Source organism: Polypterus senegalus, chromosome 1, assembly GCF_016835505.1.
Source record: "Polypterus senegalus isolate Bchr_013 chromosome 1, ASM1683550v1, whole genome shotgun sequence".
Taxonomy (NCBI): Eukaryota; Metazoa; Chordata; class Cladistia; order Polypteriformes; family Polypteridae; genus Polypterus; species Polypterus senegalus.
Genome location: NC_053154.1, coordinates 219166013 through 219182525, shown reverse-complemented (window position 1 = coordinate 219182525; position 16513 = coordinate 219166013). Strand labels below are relative to the sequence as shown.

At 34.6% G+C, this 16513-nt stretch overlaps 1 protein-coding gene across 3 annotated transcripts in view; it reads left to right on the top strand.

The window, feature by feature from the left end:
* Positions 1 to 16513, top strand: part of LOC120539274 (glutamate receptor ionotropic, delta-1-like) — a 1446518-nt gene that overhangs the window by 1350770 nt on the left and 79235 nt on the right. For all 3 annotated transcript variants that reach the window (XM_039769204.1, XM_039769195.1, XM_039769212.1), the window contains 2 exons: positions 3432 to 3771; positions 6922 to 7060. In XM_039769204.1, coding sequence (XP_039625138.1) covers positions 3432 to 3771; positions 6922 to 7060 — 479 coding nt within the window. The remainder of the gene's footprint in view (positions 1 to 3431; positions 3772 to 6921; positions 7061 to 16513) is intronic.

The following is a 16513-nucleotide window of genomic DNA, read 5'->3' as shown; positions in this document are numbered from 1 at the left end:
AGAGCTAATTAGTAAGGAAAAGCCCATTATATTATACTGTCTCATATTGATTAAAACAAAAGGACTTAAACATAAACATTGAAAGAAGCCTAGCACAATTATTTTAGAATAACATTGACGAATTCATGCTAGATCCCAAAGAAATTCTGCATTGGTCCGCACATATTTTAGCAACATAATATATTGTTTTCCCAATGAGTTATGGAGAGTGAATTAGGATTCATCCAATTGAGCAGAATTAGTTTATGCACTAACAATGCAGTGTAGGGAATAGCCTAGATAGCCTAATCCCCTCTAACGTCACTCCAAACAGTGCTGTATAAGGATCTGGAATGATTGTAAATGTAACACTTTCTCATAGCAACTAAAATATCTTCCCCAAGAAAGGGTAGAAGTATGTTAACAGAATGGGACAAAGCAATAATGCAAATCCAGGACTTACAGCTGTGTGAGGACAGGTAATTTTAAAAACACTGGTGTATTTTTAGATATGGCTTCATCTGATAACTTTAAAAACCCTCAACACCAGTGACCACGGAACAACAGTATACACTGCTTTCTTTATGTAGACTAATGATACAACCACAATACAGCCTTCTTCCTATCTGACAGCTTCACCACTACGCACAATCTTTACCAAAGGTCATGTTATTTTTGTGACTTCTGCACTCTGCAGTCTTCTCTTTAAGCCTATTTAAGAGGCCTCTTTGATTAAAAAATGTTAATTTAGTCACGTTTCACATTTGTATTAAAGCCTTCTGTGAAATTGTCTACACCATGCTCTGCTGTGCTCTTCTTGACATTACTTTACTTCACAAAGCCAAGCTTTAAAAGATGTATCTACGTATGTATGTACAGTATTTTAATATCTGGTCATGGTGAGCATGCCCTAGCCTCTTTTAATACTGTATTCTTATTTATACTTCTACTGATATGTTTATGAGTTGGGTGTCTGCTACAGTACAAGTATAATGTATTTTTGTTTGCCTTGGAAATCACCTTATGATTGTACAAACTGCAATGGTGCCACGTAAAATAGTACTCAAAAGATCTAGATGAGTTTAGTCCTGGGGTACTGTTGTGGCTGCAGGTCTTTGTTCCATCCTGTTTAACAAATCAATGGGTCAGGCTTGTATCTACAAGTAATTGATCTAATCCTTTAATTACCTAGCTTTTTTGCTTGTGTGATATTATATGATGATTACATTTATAAAAAAAATCAGAAATATGTATGTTTTGCCATAGCTTTCATTTTTTTTATTTTCTTTTATTATTTTCTTTTTAATTCACTACTTTTCTCTGGAGTTTTCTCTTTAATTATTCCCAAATACTGACAATTTGTGGTGATCAGTATACAAGTTAATGTGACTGATGTAGCATTATGTGTCATTCGCACTTTTGTCTGCTCTTTTCTTCATTAATTGTCAGTTTTACAGCTACAATCAAGGCAAAAAATGTCACTTTAAAAGTTGAATTAGAAAGAATATGGCAAAAGATATTAAGGATTAAAAGCTATGCCAAAAAAATCCTAATTTCTTCTAAATGTAAATAACGTAATGGCACATTATTCTGAATCTAAAGTAAAATTAAAAGAAAGACTAACTAACTATACAATTAGATCAATTAGGCTGGCTCATTGATTTATTCGACTTGTTAGAATGAAAACCTGCAGCCATAGTGGTATTTGAGGAATGAACTTGAGTCTAAAATGAAAAACAATTCATACAGCAAATTTTTAGTGTGTTGTCCTTAAAAAACAAAACTGATCCAAATTATCAGTTCACTATCAAGAAGGTACATTCCCTTAACCAAAACAGTATAACATTCTTAAAAATACTTAATTTAATTCTGAGTCTTTGGGGTCAGATACTTGCTTGGTAGCACCTGGTGCAAGGCAGGAACCAACCATGGGTAAGAGACCAGTCCATTTCAGAGCCTACTCTCACACGTCCCCAAATAGAACTAATTACAGTCGCCAATTTACTTTGCATGTCTTTAGGAAAACCTACACCAATAGGGGGAGAATATGCAAATTCATAATGAACACGTGTGGTATTTAAATTTGTCATACTTACTCTGTGAAGCAGGAGTGCAAACCACTGTGCTACCATGCCATTCTTTTCCCTGAAATTCCCCACATTGATTTGGCTTAAAGTGTGTTATCTGCTATGCAAAATATGCCTTTCCTTCTACCTTTTCTTGCAAATTTTCACCTTCAGCTTACATATTTACTAATGATTCCTCTTTGCTTATGAATCCGGATCCACAGAAAAAAGATACAGTCATGTCATGTCCTTCTTAGCTGGAGAAATTCCAGCTTGTAATCTAGCTAGACCTTGCTATTTTCCGGCACCAGTGACTTGGGTTCGCCCATGCTGTCTCTGTATCTGCCTCTTAAGCCTCATAACAACAGTAGGTACCTTGAATCCAAGCCTCTGTTTTATTCTACATGTCAGTAACATAAAAATGAGGAAATGCAGGCTACCAGGTGAAACGGTAAGAAATATTTCACTTGAGTAATGTGGGAAAAGATGAAGAAGATTTGGCTTGTTTTTATCTAAATGCATTTTTTTATTTAAATTTGAAGTTTCTCTTTCTAATTTAATATTGTATCATTCTGTGGCAAAATGCCTCTCCTGGCAATTCCAGTGTGCAGCAGGTGTGTTTGTTCTCTGCTGTAGACACATTTTGATAATTAGATTAACAGCCGTTTCTTTCCCTTTCTTGAAATCTTCCCTGAAAAAGACCAATGACTGAAGTGTTATTTTTTATTTCTTTTTATAGGGTATATCATCTGATAATTTCTAATTATTTTTATGGTGCATACTGACATACTGTTAATCAACGGTAATGTTTTATTATACGTAACATTTTTTTAACGTTTACCATTTTTTTTAATTCTCGTGTGCGTTTGAGGGGAGTTGTTGTTTGCTATAAAATTTCTTTATTTGTTGAGATTTTGTAAAAGCTAGATTTGGGATAAATAAATTACTATCTGTCTGTTTATCTATCTATCTATCTATCTATCTATCTATCTATCTATCTATCTATCTATCTATCTATCTATCGGTCTTTGTTTAAAAATAATGAATTGAAAACTGTTAAGCATGTGCTGCCTAAATATGACAATAATTTTTTTCTTCCAGGAAAAGAGACCAGACAGAAGAACAGAACTAAATTAGATAGGGAGACACAACTTTTGTGATATAACAAATTTTAGAAGATACATCGAAGTGGACAAAGCGGCTCTCAACAGTATCTAGGATACCTAATAAACCTGTCTTATTTTTTTTTATAGATTAAAAAAAAAATCTTTTTTAATGCCAGAAAGTCCCTGAGAACAAAGTAGCAAGCACATTTATTTTCAAAAAGTATCTACATTTTTTTTATGCTCACACATATTGCATTCTGAGTTTTCCTTTTTCTTACAGAGGGCTGACTTGGCCATCTCTGCGATTACGATTACACCAGAGCGAGAAAGTGTTGTTGACTTTAGCAAGCGCTACATGGATTATTCAGTTGGAATTCTTATTCGGAAGCCTGAAGAAAAGATCAACATTTTCTCTCTGTTTGCACCCTTTGACCTGGCAGTATGGGCATGCATTGCAGCAGCAATCCCAGTTGTGGGAGTTCTCATATTTGTGCTGAACCGCATCCAAGCTGTACGTGGGCAAACTCCACCAGCTCATCAACAGCAGCCATCAGGCAGCTCCCCGTCTACATCTCTTCACAGTGCTATTTGGATTGTCTATGGGGCTTTTGTTCAGCAAGGTAAGTTGTGCCATCAGCACTTTACTTTTTCCCCCAAGTGCTTCTATTAGAAGAAAATCAAATGGCTGACTATTTATATAAATCCACCACTTATTTACTTAATACTGTGTAGTCATTGTTTTGCAGAGATCAAATATAACTGCCCTAACAGACTCTAAATTACTGAAAAGGATTTTGATTAATCATCCTGTCACAAACTGGTTGGTGTAAATGACAAAGGACAGGAACAATTAATTCAGTTTGAAGATTAATTTCACAACAGGTGGAAAATTAAAGTGGCTATTCAATGACTTGCCTTTGTGTAACAAAATAATTGGCAGAAAATGTTTTGCAAGGAGCAACACCAAGTAAATACAGCCATGGCAAATTTGAGGCCTTAAAGTAACTCTTGCATAATAGATAATGACAATGTCTAAGGCTTGCACACACTACTTAGATGCCTGTCATTGAAAGTATCTCAGGACTACTGTTCTCTGATAATTTAATTAAATCTTTATGATGCAGGTATGAAGGTTTCAAATGTGGTGAATGTCTGAAACACTTTTAACAAATGTTGTAACTGACTGTAAGATTGGATAGGTTTATAGTCCATGTAGCAGGACACCTTAAACAGTATTCTCAAGGGCATTCACTTTAAGATTCTCAGTGGTCCAAGGCATATTATCATTCAGCATCTAAACTTGGTCTCTGAAAAATAACTTTTTGACTGGAAAAGGTTTATAGAAAACACGATAAAGATATAAGAAGCTTTAACCCAAAGCTTCAAACAACCTGCAGAAATACTGCTGGCAGATTTTGTGAAAACATTTTTTTTTAACTTTAGTACAGGGAATTATTATCATGCACATTATTTATACCAGAGATATTCAAAGCAATATCTTCTGCATGCACCATTTACAAGACTAACAAGTTTACAATGCACTGTCCTAATTGAGCAATTGAAGATTACAATTTTTGTTCACCTAACAAATGAATAAAATGAAACACCAGGAGATACTTGGAGGAGCTTGGAAATACACTGCTGGATTTTTCATAGCAAGTGTCAAAAGAAGTGGTACAGGTCCAGGACAGCTGTGGTATAAAATTACACAACAGGTTAAATAGAAATAGTTATAGTCAAATAGATATGTGTATACAGACTGACATTTGATACAAAACAAAATAGCATTTGCATGTTCTGTGTTTGGTGGGTATTTCAGCAGTTATTCACATTTCCTTCCAGATGCCAAATATGTATGTGTCTTATATTAACTGACATGACTTTATTGGTCTATTATGAGTATGTGGGGTGTTTGAATGAGTGTAGATTGCCTCCAATATCGTTGGGTTAGGCTTCAATTCTTTGAGACTGTAAATTTAATTATGAAGTATAAAAAAGGATGATGAAATCCCAGTTTGTTTTAAACTTAAAACGATAGGGTACCATTGTTTATATACAGTATATATTTCTTATATGTAGGCTTTAAGCAGGTTAACTGACATGCTGAGAGTTACACCATGAATCAGAGGCAAGGAATAAATCCGTAACCTTAAAGTTTAAAATCCAGTGCCTCAGCCAGTAGATCTCACAGCCTATGCAAATGGGTACAGAAGAGGCTAAACTGAATAAGTTTTCAAAGTGGAATCTAAACCAGGGGTGCAAACCACATGTCATCCATCAATTAAAAAACAAGAAAGACGCCCCCTGTTAAAATTAGTATAAATTTCCACTCACAATGCTGTATTGCACATTGAGCGGTGATATAGGTCAAAGCACACACAGAACAAGAAACTGACCTGTGTTCAAGTTAGTGTGCACCCTTCATCTAAGATTCTGCACTTTAAATCTGAATGTTCTTCTTCTAGTTTTATACATTTCATCCATCAATTAAAAGCATGAAAATTTCCCCTTTTTATAATTTGTATTATTTTTTACTCACAATGTTATATTGTATATTGAGCAATGATATAGGTCAATGGATTTTCTTCCTTAGAACCAAAACAAGATGTTGATCTGTGTTCAGAAAATTGTGCACCCTTGATCTAAAATGATCAATACAATTTATCCCAGATTAAAAATCTATTTTCTTGTCAAAGATGATGTTACAAGAAACTGACAATAAGCAACTCTGGACAAGGCACAAGTCCATTACTTTACATGCTTGCCCCTTCATACAATTTACAACAGTCACCAAATAGTCAGCCTGATGCCATGGCATTAAATTGTAGGATGAAGACAGTGGTCATACATTTAATCTTTAGAAATGCAGGCAAAAAAAAAAAAAAACAACTGTGGAGAAGAAATCCTGAAATTGTTATCCTTTCAACATACTATCACATTTATTCAAAACCATTGTTTTTTTTTTGTGATTCTACTTCAATTTAAGGGTCATGAAGAGCCAAAGTCAAACCCAGCAGTATAGACGGGATACCAGTGCATATACTTGGTCAATTTAGAGTCTCTCAACAGCCTAACTTGCACATTTTTGAATGTTGGTACCCTGAGAAAACTCAAACAAATACTGGCAAAAACTCTATAATCATACAGCTCGCTTGTAAAGCAGCTGCATTTACCACCATGTTAATACATTATTCAGAAGCATGCTTTTTTGTTATAATTATTATTATTGGTCAATAATGAAATATTACATTTATAATTGATTCTTAATAACGAAACTAATTATTTATTAATCTTGATTTTTAAGCCACGTTAGTCAAGTTTTAGACCACAGAATGCTGCTGAGTGGGAGTAGGATGACTGTCCATCACAGGATACACACATGAATAGACACGTCCTTGCTCATACAGACCAAAATTTTAAATCAGTTTATTGAAATATTAATGTCTTTGACATGTGTGTTTATACTATCTTCTGAAATATGAGAAAACCAATGTGAATATAGGGACAGCATGATGGTTCCACACAGTAGCTGCACTGAGGTCCTGACATTGGAAAGGCATTGGGAAAATGAACTCTATATATTTAAACAGCAGTTTTTTGTTGAAATATATGTTTCAGTTAAGATTGTTTCATCAGAATGTTATCATGAAAGATGCACCGTTTCTAAGCACTAACAATGCCCATAATAAAATTACCTTTATTTTTTAAGTGTAGATTATTAGATCTTACATGATATAGGAATGTACATCAACTGTTCCATTTTCTTGCAGGTGGGGAGTCCATTGTAAGCTCTGTTGCCTTGAGGATTGTCATGGGCAGCTGGTGGCTTTTTACTTTGATTGTCTGCTCTTCTTATACTGCAAACCTGGCGGCTTACCTAACTGTTTCACGGATGGACAGCACTGTCCGGTAAGGTTGTTTATGTAAATCACACAAAATTATTAACACTGAGTTTTTATTTGTGATAAATCACCATATTTATTTCAAAAGCTACTTGAAATGGGCCAGAGTTAATAAAACCACAAGAAAGTAATTTATAGCTGTTACTGCATATGACCTTCTTGGCTGGCTTTAGCATTATTAGTGTCCAGTCATCATAATGCTACTGGACAGAAAATCACAATCAGACAGATTCAGACTAGCTGACCATTCAGACACTCCCTGGGTAGTATATTAATGCATAAAACCATCGTAATTGCTGAGAACAGTAGAATAGTCCTCACGTTTGCTGGTGAGAAAAATGAAATGATTAGGGATCCTACTACGAAAAGCTGTGCTTCCGTCATCAATTACGTTAATGGGAATTTTACAACTCAATGCAAGTTGCAAACATGTAGGTTTTGTTAGTTTCAGTAAGGAAAGAAATGGTATACTTTCATAGCATTATAAGGCTAATATATATATATATATATATAATATGGCAAAATACTCATCCTAACCCCATGGCACCCAGGCTTATGTGATAATGACTTCCTTTTTTTCTGGGACAGATTTAGGGATGACATGCTGGAGCTCCTCACTTCACCCTAACAGCCAAAGATGTTACAGTTGCTGTCTAGCTCACTGGAGTTGAAAACTCCAATTGTAAAGCTGATGCCCTTAGACAATGTGCTTGTCTGCCAGTATCTTATCTGTCCCTAACTGGACTGGAATCATGTCCAGGCAGGTCACTCTCTCTATCACTATCTAATGGATACATGGACATATTCCTCTAATTCTGTAGGTCAGTACAAGACAGAGCTGTCTTGCTCAAGTACAGCAAATATTGTCTCACGTTGTTGGAACAGCTGAAGCCTCACTCCCATGTGGTCTTCTTGAAACACTACTTCTGTAAATGTAGACATCCTGCAAGTCTGTCATTTTATACAGTTTTTGGAGCAGAGAGCTGTTTTTTGGTGGTGTAAATATGTTCAATATCTGCTCACTCTTACTGCACAGATTTAGGGTCATCACTTAACCTGTTATGCACATCATTGGATGTGTCAGGAAAATGTATTGATTACTCGAAAAATGCCTACACAGTCATTGAGAAAATTTAGGAACTTAAGTGTGTGAAGTAGCTGGAATTTGAACCAGAAGTACTGACCAGTGTGCTGCATTATTGCTCCTTTGTTATTTGTTTATTTAAAATATTATTATTAATTTAAAGAATGCTACAGTATATATGGATAAAGAATAAGAATTTTAACTGTAATGAACAATGTAACTATGAAAAAATGATTATGATGCTGATAGAAATATGTCATGCTATAAAATTACAAACAGGTTCAACCAGGAGCCATGCAATTTCAAAAACTTAAAAAAATGCACCAAAAAAAGTAAATTTCAAAAAATTCTCATGACAACAAACAATATCTGTATGCAAAGACCTATCTTTATTATTCATCCATTTTCTCACCATATTGTGCAGTCAAGAAATGTTGGGAGGTGAGCTCCATATGCGCAAAGCATACAATTATACAACTCAAAATTATATATCGAGCACATCTGTCTCGACTAAAACTCTCCAAAATGTTTCCAGGGCATGATCCAACCTGCGAACGTTGCAACCAAGTCCCAGCCTCACTGGGTCACATGTTCTGGGCCTGCTCCAAATTAACATTATTCTGGACAAAAATTTTTAATTAGCTCTCAGACAGCCTGGGACTCACAATCCCTCCTAACCCATTAACAGCTGTGTTTGGGGTTCTTCCAGAGGGGCTTAAAGTGGAGAAAGACAAACAAATTGTGATTGCATTCACTACACTCTTGGCACGCAGACTCATTCTGATAAACTGGAAGAACCCAAACTCTCCTCTTTTAAGTCAGTGGGAAACCGATGTGTTATATTATTTGAAATTGGAAAAAATCAAATACTCAGTTAGAGGATCCGTACAGACTTTTTTCAAAACATGACAGGATCTAATCAGTAATATTTTAAAATAAGTTCATAAAGCACAGAGAATTTATTAATTTAGGTATGTTTACAAGCCTTAAATCTTACACCGTTTGGCTTGCTCTTTCTCTCAGGGGTGGGGATCGATCTGTTCTTAACATAATTCTTTTTTTTGTAAAAACTTGATTGCTATGTATGGATTGTAATAAAATTAATAAAATAAAATAAAAAAAAAAAAAAAAGAATTGTTGGGAGGTGAGGCTAATGTAGGTGGCATTTGGTGCAAGACAAGAATTAATCCTATTCCAAGCATTTTGCTGCAGAGGTTACTCATATACACAGACACGTGCACACACACACACACACACGCACACATACACACTAACATTCATATTGGTCCAGTTTAAAGTCACTGATATACTGTACCTAGCACACATGTCCTTGGAATGGGGAGGGACAACAGAGAACTCTAATTAGAAGCCAAAGCAGACACGACAGTAATGTACACATTGCACAATCCTGGGCTGGGATTCAGGACCACTGCACAGCAAAGCTGAAAACTGAAGCATAAAAATAATTTTACAGATATTGTTTTGATTTGTTATACAAAAGGAATAGAGATTTTAAAGTTGTAAAGTGAGTAAGTACTTGGAATGACAGATGTTTCTTTAAAATATGCCATTTAACAAGGACACTGGGGCACAAATTAAACCTAATCAAATTTAAATTTCTCACAGATGCTAGAAACCATATCATCATGCACAAATATAAATTTATCTGTAAAAGCTGCACCTTGGAAGCTGACAAATGTATAAGTTAACAGTTTATATGATTTAATATATTAAAAAACTGGCAACAGTATATGTAGAAATATTTTAGCATAGAGCCTCAGTTAAAGCTGGAGAAAAGAGACCAGCTTGGTAGAGAATTAAAATATACAGAGGCTCTATGTTATTTATTTATTTTTGTATATAAGTTTAAATAAAGACACAATTGTAAATTAGTAGAGATTTATGTTGAGATACACACCCATGACACCCTAGTAATAGTTCACAGTAGCCATCTTTAGCAACAATCTCAACCAAAATAAAAAAGAGCAGCATAGCTCACTCACAGGATTAAACTGAATCCTAATGCAAAACATGGATTAACAAATCAGCTAAGGTGCATTACACAGCTGAAATATCTGCAAGAAAAAGATAACAGGAACAATACAGAACCCTGACTAGAAATAAATATTAACAGTAAATCCTAAATAATACATGATATATGCACAGTATGTGAATTCAACACATGCCTAGTCATTTTAGTGTAGTAAAAGGGGGATTATATAAAAATATTATGTATTATTATCGCTATTATTAATGTATTATTTATTTATTTTAAAATTACTTATTTATTTATCATGTAAATAATAACTTTGTCACAATATGACAGTTAACTATATTCAGTTTAACTATTTTTTTTAACTCACTTATCCAGTTAGGAGTTGAATGGAGCCAGTATCTATCTGGGATCCAATCTTTGCTGGGGTGCCAGTCCATCACAGGTGATACTCACACAAGCACCTACAGTAAAACACACTGAGCCAAAATAGAACTGGCAATTAATTGGCAGAGTGGTGGCTCTGACCCTAAGCACCTGCACTGATAACTGGAAGGTGGCCTGTTCAAATCCCTGTTATTGCCTGAAGGGACTCTACTCTGCCTGGCCCTTGAGCAAGGCCCTTAACCTACAATTGTGACAATAGCTGACCCTGTGCTGTGACCCCTAGGGGTATCGATAACTACATTTCCTTGCACCTGCACAATGACAATAAAGTTGAATCATTAACTCAATGCACACGTATTTAGGATGTGGAAAGAAACCCTGAGTTCCTATAGAAAAACCCCACACAAACGCATACTGTATAATGCAGACAGTGTGGTAGCGTGGTTAAGGCTTTGGACATCAAACACTAAAGTGTGTGACAATGAGCAAGTGCTCCAACTGAAGAAACAAAAGGAAATGTAACAAATCATATTTCAAATGTTGTAAGTCACCTTGGATAAAGACTCCAGCCAAATAAGTAAGTGAAAATTCTTAGGTTGCGACTCAAACCAAATATCCTAAAGCTATGAGGAGGCAGCACTAACCACTGTGGCATTGTGCTGGAATTTCTCAAGAATATTTGTATGTAAATCTGTTTTCTTTAAGAATATTTTTTGTGATGTTTAACTGTTGTTTAGTGCTATTTCTATTAATTATTCATTATTACTTTTGGAGTGTAATATTTGTCCTTTGGTTTAAATCTTATGAGTCTGTCTAGCTTGTTTTATACAGTCCCATTTCTGGGATCTTATTAGATGTTTACATTCATACTGTTAATTTAATTTGGATTGACTTTTCCGTTTGTATTTGAAAAATATGTGGAACTGTCTCTGATTTCAATTTTCTAAGTTGGCTCACAGGTTAACTAACTGGTGTCAAGAGAGTCAGAAAAAATTAAATGTACCTTTCAGAAGAAAGAACAGCAAAATAGCACCCTCTACTGTCAAAAAGTGGCTGTAAATACAGAGCGAAGGTCTTTGTAGCTCATTTTTCAATAAGTAAAAACAGGCATGTGTTAATTTTACACCATGACTTCCAAACAAAGAAATGTAGAAAGCAATAGTATATACTTAATCTGTCTTTAACCATTACAACATATACATTTTAAATTGAAATTTTATTTACATTTTTAAATAATGTGCAATGAAGACAGTAAGATAACATCATCATAGGTTTGCTCTATGGCAAAGTCTAAGCCTGTAAACTTAGGCTTAGAAGGCAGAAACCAATCCTCAATTAAACACAAAACCTTTGCAGAGGACGCCCTTGCCCACATTTAGACTCTCATACCAGGCCATTTTAGGATCACCTGTTAGCCCAACATGCACACAAAGAACTACACAAAGACTTTAAGTTAGCCTGAAATACAATCTAGGTCTCTAGAGCTAAAAAATAGCTGCACAAACCACTGCACCACAGTGTCCCTGTGGTATGTGTGTACTGCTGTTAGTTGCATTTACTTGTGCTTTCATTCTTCCTATATCTTCATTATGTGCGGAGGATTTATAATTTAACTTTCTGTTAGCATGTTAACAGGTAAATTACTTTATGACCTTAAAATCCTTTTTTTTTCTGGTTTAATGTATTCAGTTGGTATCAATGCAACTCCTCTACATGCAAGTTGTTTAGGCCAGTTTGTGTTCAATTTTATTGCACTAGACAGCCCAGCACTAACTGTGTTCCACTGGACTGAATCAATGTCCATCTAGCTGTGCCTGCAAAGTGATTTTTCTTTCAGTTTGAGTCTAAATCACTGTCAATCTAAAGAAAACTTCCAAATAAACATGTCAGATTCAACAACAGAACGCACATTGTGCTTCTAATTTGGCAATATTACGTGATCATTAATAATATTCGATTACCTATTATAAACTCATTCACTTTTACTAAAATTTAATTAATTATAGACTTCCAATAAATAAGGCATGTAATGGTAAACATAGTTTTACTTTTTCAAGGAACTAAAACATCAAACATATAATCATTATTAATGTTTGTGCAGAGAAGTAAATCCAAAGCTTTAACTAATGTAAGAATCAAGGCCCCAAACACAAAAAACAGAAAATGAGAAAGCTTAGCTATGCCAATGAATGCAAATACCACGGCATATGCACTGCATGGTATGGTATAGTGGCTAGGCATTAAACTTTACATTACAATCAGCTAGTTTGAGCCTTTAGTCAGACAATTTACCTGCCTATACTCCAATTGTAAATTTTGGGATGTGATAAACAGTATTGTATCCTAAACTTGTAAGTCACCTTGAACTACTATAATAATGCTGCCAAATATACAAAAATGACACTAACTGTTGATAATAAACCGATTTGTATGGCCAGTTCAACTTACTGTAAGAAAATGCACTTCAACCAATAAGTTTAGCATGCTATACAAAGAGCAATGTAAAACAGAAAATTAGATGTTGTGAAAACACAGACAAATGTATATAAAAACACAAACATTATATGTACGCAAAATATATAGTTATATAGATACATTTATAGATTTTTGAAAACTACCTCTGCTACCCATCTAAGATGGATTGAAATCTAAGTAATTAAACAGAGACCTAATGTTTTTTGTTTCATACATTGGCCTCTCCATTTGGTCTGGTATAATAATACACTCCCAATCCCTTTTCCAATCTTCTCAGAGCTGTCCATTTTTATCATTTCCTCCCGGGATCGCACATCAAACTGACCACTCTTATAGTTGAAGTGTTTTGCTGGGAATATATAATGGTGATTGATATGGCTTAGTGACGGTTACTTGACACGCGCAACAATTTATCACTATTTTCACTCATTCATTGCCAACATGCTGATTTATCAGCTATTAACATTACAGGTATAAACCTCATTCACATGGCCCGAGCAGTTGCAAGAAAGTTGCAAGATGTTGCTGCTACCAACATATAATATCAGACAACAGAATAGGACAATGAAACCAATTTTCTTAATTTTACTCTTATTTGGTATTTTATTATTATTTTTGATTGTTTTGGCCCTTCTCCTATATGTTGTGCCTATTTTTTAAAATTTTCTTCCTAACCATAGTAGCCGGATGGACACAAAGATACACAACCACACACACTTATCCTTTTATTAAGGTGGATAAGCGGATTTATTTCTGTCCAGCAGTTACTACCTGTTGGACGTATTCAGAATGAACGTTTGCAGTGCACCATCTATTGAAATGCATTTTGTAATGCATGTAGCAATAAAATTTTCATTTCAACAGATGGTGCATCATAAACATTAGCAAAGCACTGTACTCCCATACCAAGTGGTGTATAACAGAGACATAGCAAGTGGATGGATGTACAGATGCACAGAGACTTGTCCATTTATTACTGTGAATATGAATATGTTTTTAAAGAACAAAAGGGAAACAAAAGTTCTAGTGCCAGATGCCAAAATGTCCTAGTATTGTGTTTCTTGTCACCAATGAAGCACAAAAGTGCAACAGGAAAAACCCAGACAAAAGACCAGATATATCCTACTTTAGGCCTAGGCCTACTGGATTGACCCCACCACAGGCAGTCTAGCTCCAACATGAAAGGCTTAGGTTTTTAAGGTTCAACATATCTACGAAAGACAGAAGAAAAACTGTTAAAAAAATCAGAGTTCTTTGCTAAAATCCTTCAGTTTCACAAACCAGAAATTGATAGTCCAGAGCTAGGGTCAAAACGAAAGAATCCTATTAAAAAAGTACACAAATCAAAGTTCAGGCTGGAACACATAGACAAGAATGTCATGATGAAAGTACATTTACAGCCACTGCTTTTCTTTTTATACAGTTGGGTAAATCCATCAGTAGGATCATCAGGCTTTGCCTACTCTTGAAACTCAATCTTAAGGAGACAGGGCAGAAAACACATAACATTAATATATATTATCATAAAAAAAATTACTAAATTAAAGGCAAAATAATTAACAAACAACATATAACACCATATTAATAAAAGTCATAATACTACATACATGCAAAGACAAAACAAAACCAAAAACACAATCAGTCACACAATGTGAAAACTTACATTTTAATAACAATAAAAATAATAAATTAAATAAAAAATAAACTTTGAACAAATAAATAAAAATAAATTTGAGTCAGGGCATCAACCCTGGCTGTACTATAACAGCTAGGTCCTAAAAGTAACATTTTTAAAAACTTGTTTGGGTGCTGGACAGCTGTCATCTGGGGATGATGTGTGTAATATACATGGTAGATATGAAATAATAAAAATGTTGAACCTAAAATCTGTAACATAACCAGTGAGCATGATTAGTAATTTTATATGAATTCAGACTCTTAACCAGTAGACTCAGTAACCTGTCAAGAAAAGTAAAAATAAAAGATGAAGATCAGTTTGATGCTTGCAGTTTGCTGATAATTACCATTATGAAAACTAGTATATCTGGTCCTGATTAGCCATAGCTAATTTCCAGACAGAAGAATATTGAATAAAGGGGGATGATGTGGCACTGATAGAATACGATCATAATGGCTTTACATATTAGTTTCATAACACAGAGTGAGTCCACAGATGAGAGGTGTCAGTTATTTTAGAACTGGTACACACCACTATCTCTCTCTCTCTCTCTCTCTAGCTGCTTCCTGTCTTCAACACACAGACTGCCATACCAAGCTGTGATGGAGGTCGTAGTACATTCATTCATTAACAGACCTTTTCATGGTTAATGGTACAAACTTCTTTATCTTTTTAGGAAAGAACAGTCTCTGGTGAACTTTTTTCACCATAATAGGATAAAGGTCACCGCCAACTCATTTGATTTCTTGATTTTTAAATTCAGATTAACCATTTGACCCTATCTGTTATTTCATTCATGAACTCAGATTCTTTAAAATTTGTGATAAGACTTACAAGAGTGGTGTCCTAACCAAACGTAACTAAGTCGGGACTTGATTTTACTGTATAATTTCTTGTATTTTATATTGTCGTCGTATAAGTCGAATGTGGAAAAGTCACGCTATTGGTCCAAGAGATTATGATATGCTAATGCCCACCCCAGAGAGTAACCACGGAGCACACTGCCTTTTTTTTATGTGGGTGTAGCAATGCAATAAAAATGATACCAGCATTCAGGAAGATATTTTTGCAGGTCCTCAGATCCGGGAAGTGTTCAATGATGAGAGACTTAAAGAAGATGTTTTTCAGAGCTTCAAAAATGTTTGCAAGTGCTTTTTGGAAAACCATAAGGCTGATAATTATCCTGAAATAGTGAGGGACCTTCTCAAGTCATGGCAAGTAATGGGGCGCAATATGTTATTGAAGATTAATTTCTTAGACATTTATTTGGGTTTTCCCTGAAAACCTTAGTGTGGTCAGCAATGAACACAGCAAGTGATTCTATCATGAAAAAAGTGTAGTCCCAATATGCTGGCTGACTACTGCTGGATTCCTAAGAGTCGAAGTATAGCAGAAAATCCAAAACAACAAGTTGTAGATTATACATCTGCCATATTAATGAGCATTTAAATTTCCAATATTTTCAAATTTAAGTTGCCTGACACTCAAAAACATTATCTGATAGGGAAATGCTAAAAACCTATTTGGATTAAGCACATGCAATACTGTAAAATTCAAAATTTGTTCACCCTTGGGACAAAAAAAGAAAAACTTTTTTTGTTGACCCGTGTAATTTAACGCACTTAATATAGTAGTCAGGCATATAAAGTAAAAGAAGTAGAAAAATACATTCATCGGACACAAAACAGAATAAAAATGTAGTATAGTAATTAACTATAATTAACTAACTATAGTATAGTAATTGTAGTATATTGTTAATACAAAAGTAATGAGACTATTTACCCTTCATACTGTAATGTTAAAAGTAACAAAAAAAAAAGGCATTATAACACAACATCAAATT